The sequence below is a fragment of the Salvelinus fontinalis genome, chromosome 8 (genome assembly GCF_029448725.1).
Source record: "Salvelinus fontinalis isolate EN_2023a chromosome 8, ASM2944872v1, whole genome shotgun sequence".
Classification (NCBI taxonomy): Eukaryota; Metazoa; Chordata; class Actinopteri; order Salmoniformes; family Salmonidae; genus Salvelinus; species Salvelinus fontinalis.
The window spans coordinates 46,250,681-46,264,774 of NC_074672.1; the positions used below are offsets into that span (position 1 = coordinate 46,250,681).

Sequence of the window (14,094 nt, forward strand, 5' to 3'; positions counted from 1 at the left end):
CAGCAGGTCAGTCCTGGTAGTCTGTTACCTGGAACCTGTATCCCTCTCTACAGATACAGCAGGTCAGTCCTGGTAGTCTGTTACCTGGAACCTGTATCCCTCTCTACAGATACAGCAGGTCAGTCCTGGTAGTAGGTGTGTTACCTGGAACCTGTATCCCTCTCTACAGATACAGCAGGTCAGTCCTGGTAGTAGGTGTGTTACCTGGAACCTGTATCCCTCTCTACAGACACAGCAGGTCAGTCCTGGTAGTAGGTGTGTTACCTGGAACCTGTATCCTCTCTACAGATACAGCAGGTCAGTCCTGGTAGTAGGTGTGTTACCTGGAACCTGTATCCCTCTCTACAGACACAGCAGGTCAGTCCTGGTAGTAGTTGTGTTACCTGGAACCTGTATCCCTCTCTACAGACACAGCAGGTCAGTCCTGGTAGTCTGTTACCTGGAACCTGTATCCCTCTCTACAGACACAGCAGGTCAGTCCTGGTAGTCTGTTACCTGGAACCTGTATCCCTCTCTACAGATACAGCAGGTCAGTCCTGGTAGTAGGTGTGTTACCTGTATCCCTCTCTACAGATACAGCAGGTCAGTCCTGGTAGTAGGTGTGTTACCTGTATCCTCTCTACAGATACAGCAGGTCAGTCCTGGTAGTAGGTGTGTTACCTGGAACCTGTATCCCTCTCTACAGATACAGCAGGTTAGTCCTGGTAGTAGGTGTGTTACCTGGAACCAGTATCCCTCTCTACAGATACAGCAGGTCAGTCCTGGTAGTAGGTGTGTTACCTGTATCCCTCTCTACAGATACAGCAGGTCAGTCCTGGTAGTGTGTTACCTGGAACCTGTATCCCTCTCTACAGACACAGCAGGTCAGTCCTGGTAGTAGGTGTGTTACCTGGAACCTGTATCCCTCTCTACAGACACAGCAGGTCAGTCCTGGTAGTAGGTGTGTTACCTGGAACCTGTATCCCTCTCTACAGATGCAGCAGGTCAGTCCTGGCTCCTCCATCTGCTTCAACAACGATGTCTTGGTCACCACCTGGCCCTTCTCATTGGTCTGAAACACATAACAGCCAATCAGCAACCTGGGTTAGCTTCAGATACAGTCATAGTAGTTAGTAAACTTCGAGTGCCTTCAGAAAGTATTCATACCCCTTGACTTTTCCCACATTTTGTTGTGTTACAGCCCGAATTAAACATTGATTAAATGATGTCACTGGCCTACCTACACACAATACCCTATAATGTCAAAGCGGAATTATCTTTTTGAAAAAGTTACAAATTAATAAAAAATGTAAAGCTGACATGTCTTATGTCAAGCCTAAATAAGTTGAGGCGAACAAATGTGTTTAACATGATTTTTTAATGACTACCTCATCTCTGTAAGTTCCCTCAGTTGAGCAGTGAATTTCAAACACAGATTCGACCAGGGAGGTTTTTCAATGCCTCGCAAAGAAAGGCACCGGCAGGTAGAGAGCCAACAGATTACAGCCTTTTCAAATAAGCCACAAATAACCTTGTGTAAATGAGTAGACTATACAGTTGAAGACAGATGTTTACATACACTTAGGTTGGAGTCATTAAAACTCGTTTTTCAACCACTCCACAAACTATAGTTTTGGCAAGTTGTTTAGGACATCTACTTTGTGCATGACAAGTCATTTTTACAACAATTGTTTACAGACAGATTATTTTACTTATAATTCACTGTATCACAATTCCAGTGGGTCAGAAGTTTACATACACTAAGTTGACTGTGCCTTTAAACAGCTTGGAAAATGATGTCATGGCTTTAGAAGCTTCTGATAGGCTAATTGACATCATTTGAGTCAATTGAAGGTGTACCTGTGGATGTATTTCAAGGCCTACCTTCAAACTCAGTGCCTCCTTGCTTGACATCATGGGAAAATCTAAAGAAATCAGCCAAGACCTCAGAAAAAAAAATGTGTAGGTCCTACCTCTACCTACCTCCTTTCCCAGAGACCCCAGGTCCTACCTCCACCTACCCAGAGACCCCAGGGCCTACCTCCACCTACCCAGAGACCCCAGGGCCTACCTCCACCTACCTACCTACCCAGAGACCTCAGGTCCTACCTCTACGTACCTCCTTTCCCAGAGACCTCAGGTCCTACCTCTACATACATACCTACCTACCTACCTAGAGACCCCAGGTCCTACCTCTACATACGTACCTACCTACCTACCTACCTAGAGACCCCAGGTCCTACCTCTACATACGTACCTACCTACCCAGAGACCCCAGGGCCTACCTCCACCTACCTACCCAGAGACCTCAGGGCCTACCTCTACCTACCTACCCAGAGACCTCAGGTCCTACCTCTACATACGTACCTACCTACCTACCCAGAGACCCCAGGGCCTACCTCCACCTACCTACCCAGAGACCTCAGGTCCTACCTCCACCTACCTACCTAGAGACCCCAGGTCCTACCTCCACCTACCTACCTAGAGACCCCAGGTCCTACCTCCACCTACCTACCCAGAGACCTCAGGTCCTACCTCTACCTAGAGACCTCAGGTCCTACCTCCACCTACCTACCTAGAGACCTCAGGTCCTACCTCCACCTACCTACCTAGAGACCCCAGGTCCTACCTCCACCTACCTACCTAGAGACCCCAGGTCCTACCTCCACCTACCTACCTAGAGACCCCAGGTCCTACCTCCACCTACCTACCTAGAGACCCCAGGTCCTACCTCCACCTACCTACCCAGAGACCTCAGGTCCTACCTCTACCTAGAGACCTCAGGTCCTACCTCCACCTACCTACCTAGAGACCTCAGGTCCTACCTCCACCTACCTACCCAGAGACCTCAGGTCCTACCTCCACCTACCTACCTAGAGACCCCAGGTCCTACCTCCACCTACCTACCCAGAGACCTCAGGTCCTACCTCCACCTACCTACCTAGAGACCCCAGGTCCTACCTCCACCTACCTACCCAGAGACCTCAGGTCCTACCTCTACATACCTACCTAGAGACCCCAGGTCCTACCTCCACCTCCTTTCCCAGAGACCCCAGGTCCTACCTCCACCTACCTACCCAGAGACCACAGGTCCTACCTCCACCTACCTACCCAGAGACCACAGGTCCTACCTCTACATACCTACCTAGAGACCCCAGGTCCTACCTCCACCTACCTACCCAGAGACCTCAGGTCCTACCTCTACATACCTACCTACCCACCCAGAGACCCCAGGTCCTACCTCCACCCACCCAGAGACCCCAGGTCCTACCTCCACCCACCCAGAGACCCCAGGTCCTACCTCTACCCACCCAGAGACCCCAGGTCCTACCTCCACCCACCCAGAGACCCCAGGTCCTACCTCCAACCACCCAGAAACCCCAGGTCCTACCTCCACCCACCCAGAGACCCCAGGTCCTACCTCCAACCACCCAGAGACCCCAGGTCCTACCTCTACCTACCCAGAGACCCCAGGTCCTACCACTACCTACCCAGAGACCCCAGGTCCTACCTCTACCCACCCAGAGACCCCAGGTCCTACCTCTACCCACCCAGAGACCCCAGGTCCTACCTCCACCTACCCAGAGACCTCAGGTCCTACCTCTACATACCTACCTACCCACCCAGAGACCCCAGGTCCTACCTCCACCCACCCAGAGACCCCAGGTCCTACCTCTACCCACCCAGAGACCCCAGGTCCTACCTCCACCCACCCAGAGACCCCAGGTCCTACCTCCAATCACCCAGAGACCCCAGGTCCTACCTCTACCCACCCAGAGACCTCAGGTCCTACCTCCACCCACCCAGAGACCCCAGGTCCTACCACTACCCACCTAGAGACCCCAGGTCCTACCTCTACCCACCTAGAGACCCCAGGTCCTACCTCAACCTACCCACCCAGAGACCCCAGGTCCTACCTCTACCCACCCAGTCAGTAACATACCGTCATGCCCAGTGTCCCCAGAGCTTTCTGTCTCATGGCCTTTGCCATGCGTTTCTTCTCAGCCCGTGTTTCCCTGCGAGCGGCATCCATCTTCAGGTTGACCTCAGCGCCTCCAGAAGGTTCTCTACCAGCGTCCCAATACCCTCGTCACTAGATACCTGCTCCAGCGTGTGAAGGTTGGTGATGGAGTCTGTCCCTATCAGCATCTGGAGAGAGAGGGAGGGAGGGAGAGTGAAACGGCCAAGAGGAGTGTTCAGAAAAGTTTATCACAGGCAGAAAATCGAACACTCAACCATATACATCATTCCCTCAATAACAGACGTTTGTTAAATTGTTTCAAAACGTTTTTACTACTGTGTGCCCTACTGAACATGACCCAGGTGTGTACCTGTGTAAGATGAACCTTCACCCCAGTCTGCGGTGACTGAGTACTCTACTAGAGCAGGTTTTCATCAAGGATCTCTCTGTACTTTGCTCTGTTCATCTTTCCCTCGATCCTGACTAGTCTCCCAGTTCCTGTCGCCGAAAAACATCCCCCAGAGCACGATGCTGCCACCACCATGCTTCACCGTAGGTATGGTGCCAGGTTACCTCCAGACGTGACGCTTGGCATTCAGGCCAAAGACTTCAATCTTGGTTTCATCAGACCAGATAATCTGAGTCTTCAGATGCCTTTTGGCAAACTCTAAACGGGCTGTCATGTGCCTTTTACTGAGTGGCGGCTTCCGTCTGGCCACTCTACCATAAAGGCCTGATTGGTGGAGTGCTACAGAGATGGTTGTCCTTCTGGAAGGTTCTCCCATCTCCACAGAGGAACTCTGGTTCTTGGTCACCTCCCTAACCAAGGCCCTTCTCCCCTGATTGCTCAGTTTGGCCGGGCAGCCAGCTATATGGTGGTTCCAAACATCTTCCATTTAAGAACGATGGAGGCCACTGCTGCAGCATTGTTTTGGTACCCTTCCCCAGATCTGTGCCTCAATACAGTCCTGTCTCGAAGCTCTACGAACAATTCCATCGACCTCATGGCTTTGTTTTTTGGGGAGAGGAGGGGGAGAGGAGGGGGATGAATGAGCCAATTGTAAACTGGGGATTATTAGGTGACCATGATGGTTTGAGGGCCAGATTGGGAATCTAGCCAGGACACCGGGGTTAACACCCCTACTCTTACGATAAGTGCCATGGGATCTTTAATGACCTCAGAGAGTCAGGACACCCGTTTAACGTCCCATCCGAAAGACGGCACCCTACACAGGGCAGTGTCCCCAATCACTGCCCTGGGGCATTGGGATATTTTTTAGACCAGAGGAAGGAGTGCCTCCTACTGGCCCTCCAACACCACTTCCAGCAGCATCTGGTCTCCCATCCAGGGACTGACCAGGACCAACCCTGCTTAGCTTCAGAAGCAAGCCAGCAATGGTATGCAGGGTGGTATGCTGTCCAATCAACTGAATTTATCACAGGTGGATTCCAATCAAGTTGTAGAAACATCTCAAGGATAATCAATGGAAACAGGATGCAATTTTTAGTCTCAAAGCAAAGGGTCTGAATACTTATCTTATTAATGTATCTGTTTTTACATTTTAATACATTTGTAAAAAATAAATAAAAAACTGTCTTCGCTTTGTCATTATGGGGTATTGTGTGTAGATAGTTGAGAAAAAAAATGTTTTTAATCCATTTTAGAATAAGGATGTAATATAATAAAATGTGGAAAAAGGGAAGGGGTCTGAATAATTACCGAATGCACTGTACATACAAAAGTATGTGGACACCCCTTAAAATTAGTGGATTCGGCTATTTCAGCCACACCCGTTGCTGACAGGTGTATAAAATCGAGCACACAGCCAAACAATCTCAATAAACAAACATTGGCAGTACTGAAGACCTCAGACTTGACTTTTCAACGTGGCACCTTCCCAACAAGTCAGTCAGTCAAATTTCTGCCCTGCTAGAGCTGCCCCGGTCTACTGTAAGTGCTATTATTGTGAAATTGTGTCACTTCTCTTGCGTTCATTGCACGCAGAGTCCGGGTATATGCGATAATAATAAACATTTTGTTTTCGTAACGATAGTTTCCGGATTCGACCATATTAATGACCAAAGGCTCATATTTCTGTGTGTTATTATGTTATAATTTGATAGAGCAGTCTGACTGACTTTCGTGCGTTTGCCAGCAGCTCTTCACTGTGCTTCAAGCATTGCGCTGTTTATGACTTCAAGCCTATAAAACTCCCGAGATGAGGCTGGTGTAACCGATGTGAAATGGCTAGCTAGTTAGCGGGGTGCGCGCTAATAGCGTTTCAAACGTCACTCGCTCTGAGACTTGGAGTAGTTTCGGAGGAATGCCTAGGAGATCGACCAGTCGATCGCCCGTTTGGTGACCACTGGTCTAGAGAGACTAGTCTCTTCTCACAAAACAAATGTACAAATGAGAGGTTGTTAAAGTAGTTGAAATGGTAGACATAAAAGGAACTAGTTAAATGAGTTAATAGATAGTTGAACCTACTTTGTCAACAGACTGTGGTGATGTAATGAGCAGAGAGCGCCACGAAGGACGAGTAGAACGGCTCCTACTGTTTATCATGGTGTAGGATCTCAGATTCACTGCAATGACATGGGAAATGAGGGTCATTTACAAAATACACCGTTAAATGCCATTACAAATGTACAGTTAAACTCACAATCAAGAATAGGCTATGTCACGAAGAATAACACAGTGCAAAAGAATAGGTCGGCCAGCAGCCTAAATAAATAGTCAAGTATAGATCCATAATATTCACAGGACTTTATTCAAGCCTGGGTACTGAAGTGTTGCTGTTGAGAAGGTTTTGTTTTAAAAAAAATAAGATAAAAAATTACAAGTGAATGCTGTGGTTTAGAGTCCCCGGGAACACCAGCTCCATCGGTCTCACATATTTGGTTGTATGTTTTGTTGTCATTTGTCATTCAAATTTAGCTTAACTATCATGTCAGAAATCCAATAGACTGTCAGTTATTGCATCCAGAAATGAGTCGATGCATTTGAGTGGTTATATTTCTCCAGTCTCCACATCCCTGAGCTGCTGTTGCACATATTTGACCTATCCCAAAATCACAACACCTGACAAATCAAGGGCTTGATGGTTCGTTAACAACTAGTAGTCAAATCAGGTGTGTTATTGTTGTGATAGATCAACATGTGTGTGTTCTGCCATTTCAGTTGATGAAGAAATCAAACCTATCACATTCATAGATGCAGCTCTGGATGCCAGGCCTGACAGTTCAACACAATGACATGATATGGTCTCTCACAATGACATGGTCCCTGTACAGCACTTCGAGATATTAGCTGATGTACGAAGGGCTATATAAAATAAACTTGATTGATAAATGGGGTGGTAGGTAGCCTAGTGGTTGGATGCCAGGACAACACAATGACATGATAAATGGGGTGGTAGGTAGCCTAGTGGTTGGATGCCAGGACAACACAATGACATGATACATGGGCTGGTAGGTAGCCTAGTGGTTGGATGCCAGGACAACACAATGACATGATAAATGGGCTGGTAGGTAGCCTAGTGGTTGGATGCCAGGACAACACAATGACATGATAAATGGGGTGGTAGGTGGCCTAGTGGTTGGATGACATGATAAATGGGGTGGTAGGTAGCCTAGTGGTTGGATGCCAGGACAACACAATGACATGATAAATGGGGCTGCAGGTGGCCTAGTGGTTGGATGCCAGGACTGACAGACATTTTAACACAATGACATGATACATGGTGTGGTAGGTAGCCTAGTGGTTGGATGCCAGGACAACACAATGACATGATAAATGGGGTGGTAGGTAGCCTAGTGGTTGGATGCCAGGACTGACAGTTTAACACAATGACATGATAAATGCTATAACTTACAGTTCGGTGTACTCAAATGACAACACAAAAAGGTGCTGCTACTCCGTTGTATAGCTAGCTACACTTTGTTATAAATGGAGGTTTGATAGTTGCACTAAGCTCATTAGACTTGACACATAAGGCATTTAACAGTATAACCGATAAGCATGAATGGGTGTATCAACGACTGAAGTGACCATTGTACTGCAAGAAATATCCCAGATTGTAGCTTAGCTGTTGACAGTCCTTTGGGCTAACGTTAACTACCTAACTCAGAACGGATCAAGGAGTGCAAAGTCAAGAAATGTTATTGTTAGCCCACATCAAATCACTATATCAACAGCTGTGTCAACTCGTGATGTCGACATATCTAACTACCTAATCCATTCATGCCAATCACATCAGCAAAATCATGATGGCAAACAACTTGACCCTCGAGTAAACAGAGAACCACGGAATAAGCTTTCGTCTTCGATTCTTGCAATACAATAAATGTTTACTAGTTCGTCCGCTGTGGCTTGTTTAAAGCCTAACATTACAGTAGTTCGCTAAGCTACAATGTTTGGCTTTGTTTGTCATACAAATACGACAAACTCTTCCGAATTCAATTATTATGGTTTAACAGCTATGTTTGCAGTATACAATGGCAGGATCTGTTTTAGCTAGCTTGCACGTAACGCTAGATTCCTACTAGGTATATTACTTTAGGTAGCAAGCTATGCTAATGCTAGCACAATCAGCCGAGTGAAGTTAGCATGCAAGCTGTTATAATCAGCTCTTTCTCGTCAACCGAGCGCCGCATTTCTCAGACAGGGACGTTGTTTACCTGGTTATTATGGATCCTATAAGCGGAGGTAGCTCTTTCGTTTCAAAAGCTGTGTACGAAGCTGATAACAGCGGCAGTCCATTTCGACTCCCCATCTCCTCCACTCGACGCCATCTTCAGATTCCTTACTAGTCAAGCAGGCATACTTTTTCAACAACATCCCCAAATAACAGGAAGTGTCGACATAGATATTATAAATCAAATCAGCGCTGTAATAAAGCGCTTTAATAAACTAGCAAGGGGATTTCGTAGATAAATGTAAAAAATATAGAGAATTATAGGGGGGGAAAACGACAGTGAAATAATTGCTATTATTTCTTTATAGCACAACCAAACATCAGTAGTAAGCTTACTTTGTGCAACAAAAATGAAGACTTTCAGAAATAGTAATCATTTTATTGAGGGCATTGGCGTTTTTGTGAAAGTGTCGCATGAGCAGAGTTGTCCATTATCCCCAAAAGGAAAAATTAATACTCTAAAGCGCCATGCTAATCCATGTTTTAGACATAAATATCTTACAAACTATAATTTACACAAAAGCCATGGGGGGGGGGATATTAGTTAAGATAAATCACAAAACTTCCAGTGCATCAAAGAAAGACTTAAAAAGACCAACACTGCGAGCCTTAAGAGGCAGACGACCCAAAAAACAAACACACACACACACACCCCACCCCAGTTCATTATCTGTCATTGGGCTGGTCTTCAAGTATCTGTGGCACAAGCATAGTGAACATACCCTTTAGCACACATAAAAATAAAACATTTAAAACAAAATAAACAAAAAGTTATCGAAATCTGTACCACATTTAGTAATCTTAGATTAGGCCTCATCTTAAAAGACGTTTTAAACATTATTTAGCTCTGAAAGATGACTAAGAACACCTGCTTTGAAATGCACCAAGTGACCACTTAACTGCTCTTTCGTTGTGGTAAAAAAAAAAAACATTTCATTGCATGAAGTGAGATCATGAAAAGCACTTTACATTGCTATCTTAAAAAGGGGAGGTTATAAAGGGTTTAGACAGTTCATTATTTGTTAATAACAATGACATACAGCGCCTTCAGAAAGTATTCATACCCCTTGACTTATTCTACAATTTGTTGTGTTAGAGCCTGACTTCAAAGTGGATTAAACACATGACAGTAAAAAAACATGTTAAGAATTTCACGCAAATTTATTGACAATCAAATACAGCAATCTCATTTACATAAGTATTCACACCACTTTGCTATGACACTCCAAATTGAGCTCAGGTTCATCCGATTTCCTTTGATCATCCTTGAGATGCCACTACAACATAACTGGAGTCTACCAGTGAGTGGCTAATTCAATTGTTTGGAGATGATTTAGAAAGAAAACACACCTGTCTATATATGGTGCCACAGTTGACAGCAGATGTCAGAATAGAAACTATACCATGAAGTCCAAGGAACCGTCTGTAGATCACCGAGATAGAATTGTGACGAGGCATATATCTGGGGAAGGTTACACAACAATTTCTAGAGTGTTGAAAGTTTCCAAGAGCACAGTGGTCTTCATCATTTGGGAAATTTAAAAAACATGAAACTACCCAGACTGCCTAGAGATGGCCGTCCAACCAAACTGAACAACCGGGCAAGAATGACCTTGGTCAGGGAGGTGGCCAAGAGCCCAATGACCACTCTGACAGAACTACAGATTACCTTGGCTGAGATAGGAGAACCTGCCAGAAGGACAACAGTCTCTATAGCACTTCACTAATCTGGGCTTTATGGGAGAGTGGCCAGATGGAAGCCACTCCTAAGAAAAAGCCACATGACAGCACGCCTGAAGCTGGCAACCTAACCCATTTTGAATTCAGGCTGTAACAACAATGTGGAATAAGTCAAGGGGTAGGAATACTTTATGAATGCAATGTAACTCCCTTTAAATTCTACCTCAATGCAAAGTCTTACCAAATAAATTAAACAAAACGAGAGAAATCTGGCAACCCGAAATGAATCTCTTCCTTGAAAAAGAAAGACGAGCCCCCCACCCCACGGCTTCAGCTCGTCCACCACCATTGTCCCGGGGTTCATCCACGCAGCAACGGAGAAGTCAGGAGTTGAAAAGGTGAGAAGTTGACTCTTCACCGCCAGGCCCGGTTGAGCAGTTTGACCTGTGCCAGACGTTTACTAATCATGGTGGCGAAGAAGAGCGCGAACAGAACACTGCTGATCAAGACGTAGTCGTAGTCATCTTTTAGCACGTCGAACTGCTTGGAGGGGTACACTCTGGTTTGGTAGATGTCAAGGCCGTACGCAACCACCTGCGTAACAAAAAAAACATATACATTTCCTGGTTAAATATTTAGTCTTTTGACATACACTATATAGTTGAATCTTCATTTCATCCACATTTCGCTCTCTGCATCGTCAGTGTACCATGGCCTTGGAAATTCAGAAGGAAATACAGACTTGATACATTGAAGGAAGTGTAATAGATCAGTTTCCCAACCAGGGGTACTGATATCCCTGGGGGTACTAAGATCCCTGGGGGTACTTGGCCTATCCACAGGGGGTACTAGGACCCTGGGGGTACTTGGCCTATCCACAGGGGGTACTAGGACCCTGGGGGTACTTGGCCTATCCACAGGGGGTACTAAGATCCCTGGGGGTACTTGGCCTATCCACAGGGGGTACTAGGACCCTGGGGGTACTTGGCCTATCCACAGGGGGTACTAGGACCCTGGGGGTACTTGGCCTATCCACAGGGGGTACTAGGACCCTGGGGGTACCTGGCCTATCCACAGGGGTACTAGGACCCTGGGGGTACTTGGCCTATCCACAGGGGGTACTAGGATCCCTGGGGGTACTTGGCCTATCCACAGGGGGTACTAGGACCCTGGGGGTACTTGGCCTATCCACAGGGGGTACTAGGACCCTGGGGGTACTTGGCCTATCCACAGGGGTACTAGGACCCTGGGGGTACCTGGCCTATCCACAGGGGGTACTAGGACCCTGGGGGTACCTACCCTATCCACAGGGGGTACTAGGATCCTGGGGGGTACTTGGCCTATCCACAGGGGGTACTAGGACCCTGGGGGTACCTACCCTATCCACAGGGGCTACTAGGATCCTGGGGGGTACTTGGCCTATCCACAGGGGTACTAGGACCCTGGGGGTACCTGGCCTATCCACAGGGGGTATTAGGACCCTGGGGGTACCTGGCCTATCCACAGGGGGTACTAGGACCCTGGGGGTACCTGGCCTATCCACAGGGGGTACTAGGACCCTGGGGGTACCTGGCCTATCCACAGGGGGTACTAGGACCCTGGGGGTACCTAGCCTATCCACAGGGGGTACTAGGACCCTGGGGGTACCTGGCCTATCCACAGGGGGTACTAGGACCTTGGAGGTACCTGGCCTATCCACAGGGGGTACTAGGACCCTGGGGGTACCTGGCCTATCCACAGGGGGTACTAGGATCCCTGGGGGTACCTGGCCTATCCACAGGGGGTACTAGGACCCTGGGGGTACCTAGCCTATCCACAGGGGGTACTAGGATTTCTGGGGGTACCTGGCCTATCCACAGGGGGTACTAGAGAAGATCCATGAGACCATAGCCCTACTAGTAAAATGCACATGAGGGGTACTCCAAGGGTACTGTGGACATAGCAAAATGTACTTTGTGGTACAGTAGCCAAAACAGGTTGGAAACCACTGTAATAGACCATAGACTCACCAGACATGTGGACTCCAGGCCAGAGGGGGCAGTGTAGATTCCTTTCACTCTCAATACGGTCTGATTGTAGTTGATGAACCACTCTGTGCGGATGGGCATCTCTGGGGCGTAGGGTATAAGGTTCTCCTCACTGAAAATAAATTATAAATCAATTCTTACTTTCATAGAGTTTCATATAGTGACAAGGGCCCAAAAAGACTCCAGCCACCCAAGTCATAGAACGTTCTCTCTGCTACCGCCCGGCAAGCGGTACCGGAGTGCCAAGTCTAGGTCCTAAAGGCTTCTTAACAGCTTCTACCCCCCAAGCCATAAGATTCCTGAACATCAAATGGCTACCTGGACTATTTGCATTGTCACCCCCCTCCCCCATTTTACACTGCTGCACCTCTCTGTTTATTATCCATGCATAGTCACTTAACCTCTACCCACATATTACCTCAACTAACCTGTGCCCCTGCACATTGTCTCTGTACCGGTACCCCCTGTATATAGCCTCCACATTGAGTCTGTACCGGTACCCCCTGTATATAGCCTCCACATTGACTCTGTACCGGTACCCCCTGTATCTAGCCTCCACATTGACTCTGTACCGGTACCCCCTGTATATAGCCTCCACATTGACTCTGTACCGTAACACCCTGTATATAACCTCCACATTGACTCTGTACCGTAACACCCTGTATATAGCCTCCACATTGACTCTGTACCGTAACTCCCTGTATATAGCCTCCACATTGACTCTGTACCGTAATACCCTGTATATAGCCTCCACATTGACTCTGTACCGGTATCCCCTGTATATAACCTCCACATTGACTCTGTACCGTAACACCCTGTATATAGCCTCCACATTGACTCTGTACCGTAACTCCCTGTATATAGCCTCCACATTGACTCTGTACCGTAATACCCTGTATATAGCCTCCACATTGACTCTGTACCGTAACACCCTGTATAGCCTCCACATTGACTCAGTACCGTAACACCCTGTATATAGCCTCCACATTGACTCTGTACCGTAACTCCCTGTATATAGCCTCCACATTGACTCAGTACCGTAACACCCTGTATATAGCCTCCACATTGACTCTGTACCGTAACTCCCTGTATATAGTCTCCACATTGACTCAGTACCGTAACACCCTGTATATAGCCTCCACATTGACTCTGTACCGGTACCCCCTGTATATAACCTCGCTACTGTTATTTTATATTTATTTTTTACTTCAGTTTATTTTTGTAAATACTTTCTTTAAACATATTTTTCTTAAAACTGCATTGTTGAATAAGGGCTTGTAAGTAAGCATTTCACTGTGAGGTCTACTACACCTGTTGTATTCAGCATTTCACTGTAAGGTCTACTACACCTGTTGTATTCAGCATTTCACTGTGAGGTCTACACCTGTTGTATTCAGCATTTCACTGTAAGGTCTACTACACCTGTTGTATTCAGCATTTCACTGTAAGGTCTACTACACCTGTTGTATTCAGCATTTCACTGTAAGGTCTACTACACCTGTTGTATTCAGCATTTCACTGTGAGGTCTACCTACACCTGTTGTATTCAGCATTTCACTGTGAGGTCTACTACACCTGTTGTATTCAGCATTTCACTGTGAGGTCTACTACACCTGTTGTATTCAGCATTTCACTGTGAGGTCTACTACACCTGTTGTATTCAGCATTTCACTGTAAGGTCTACTACACCTGTTGTATTCAGCATTTCACTGTGAGGTCTACTACACCTGTTGTATTCAGCATTTCACTG

At 46.8% G+C, this 14,094-nt stretch overlaps 1 protein-coding gene and 1 long non-coding RNA gene across 3 annotated transcripts in view; both read right to left on the reverse strand.

Annotated features, from left to right (window-relative positions):
• Window positions 1-1,342: 1,342 nt before the first annotated feature.
• On the reverse strand, window positions 1,343-3,915 carry LOC129861343 (uncharacterized). Its single transcript, XR_008760558.1, has 2 exons — window positions 2,187-3,915; window positions 1,343-2,140 (listed from the first exon to the last, which is right to left on the reverse strand). It is a non-coding gene; the product is annotated as an uncharacterized LOC129861343 (long non-coding RNA).
• A 5,080-nt stretch (window positions 3,916-8,995) lies between these two features.
• LOC129861340 (ER membrane protein complex subunit 1-like) overlaps window positions 8,996-14,094 on the reverse strand; it is a 37,871-nt gene continuing 32,772 nt past the window's right edge. For both annotated transcript variants that reach the window (XM_055932696.1, XM_055932698.1), the window contains exons 21-22: window positions 12,327-12,456; window positions 8,996-10,911 (exon numbers count right to left, since the gene is read on the reverse strand). In XM_055932696.1, coding sequence (XP_055788671.1) covers window positions 10,732-10,911; window positions 12,327-12,456 — 310 coding nt within the window. In that variant the 3' untranslated portion in view covers window positions 8,996-10,731. The remainder of the gene's footprint in view (window positions 10,912-12,326; window positions 12,457-14,094) is intronic.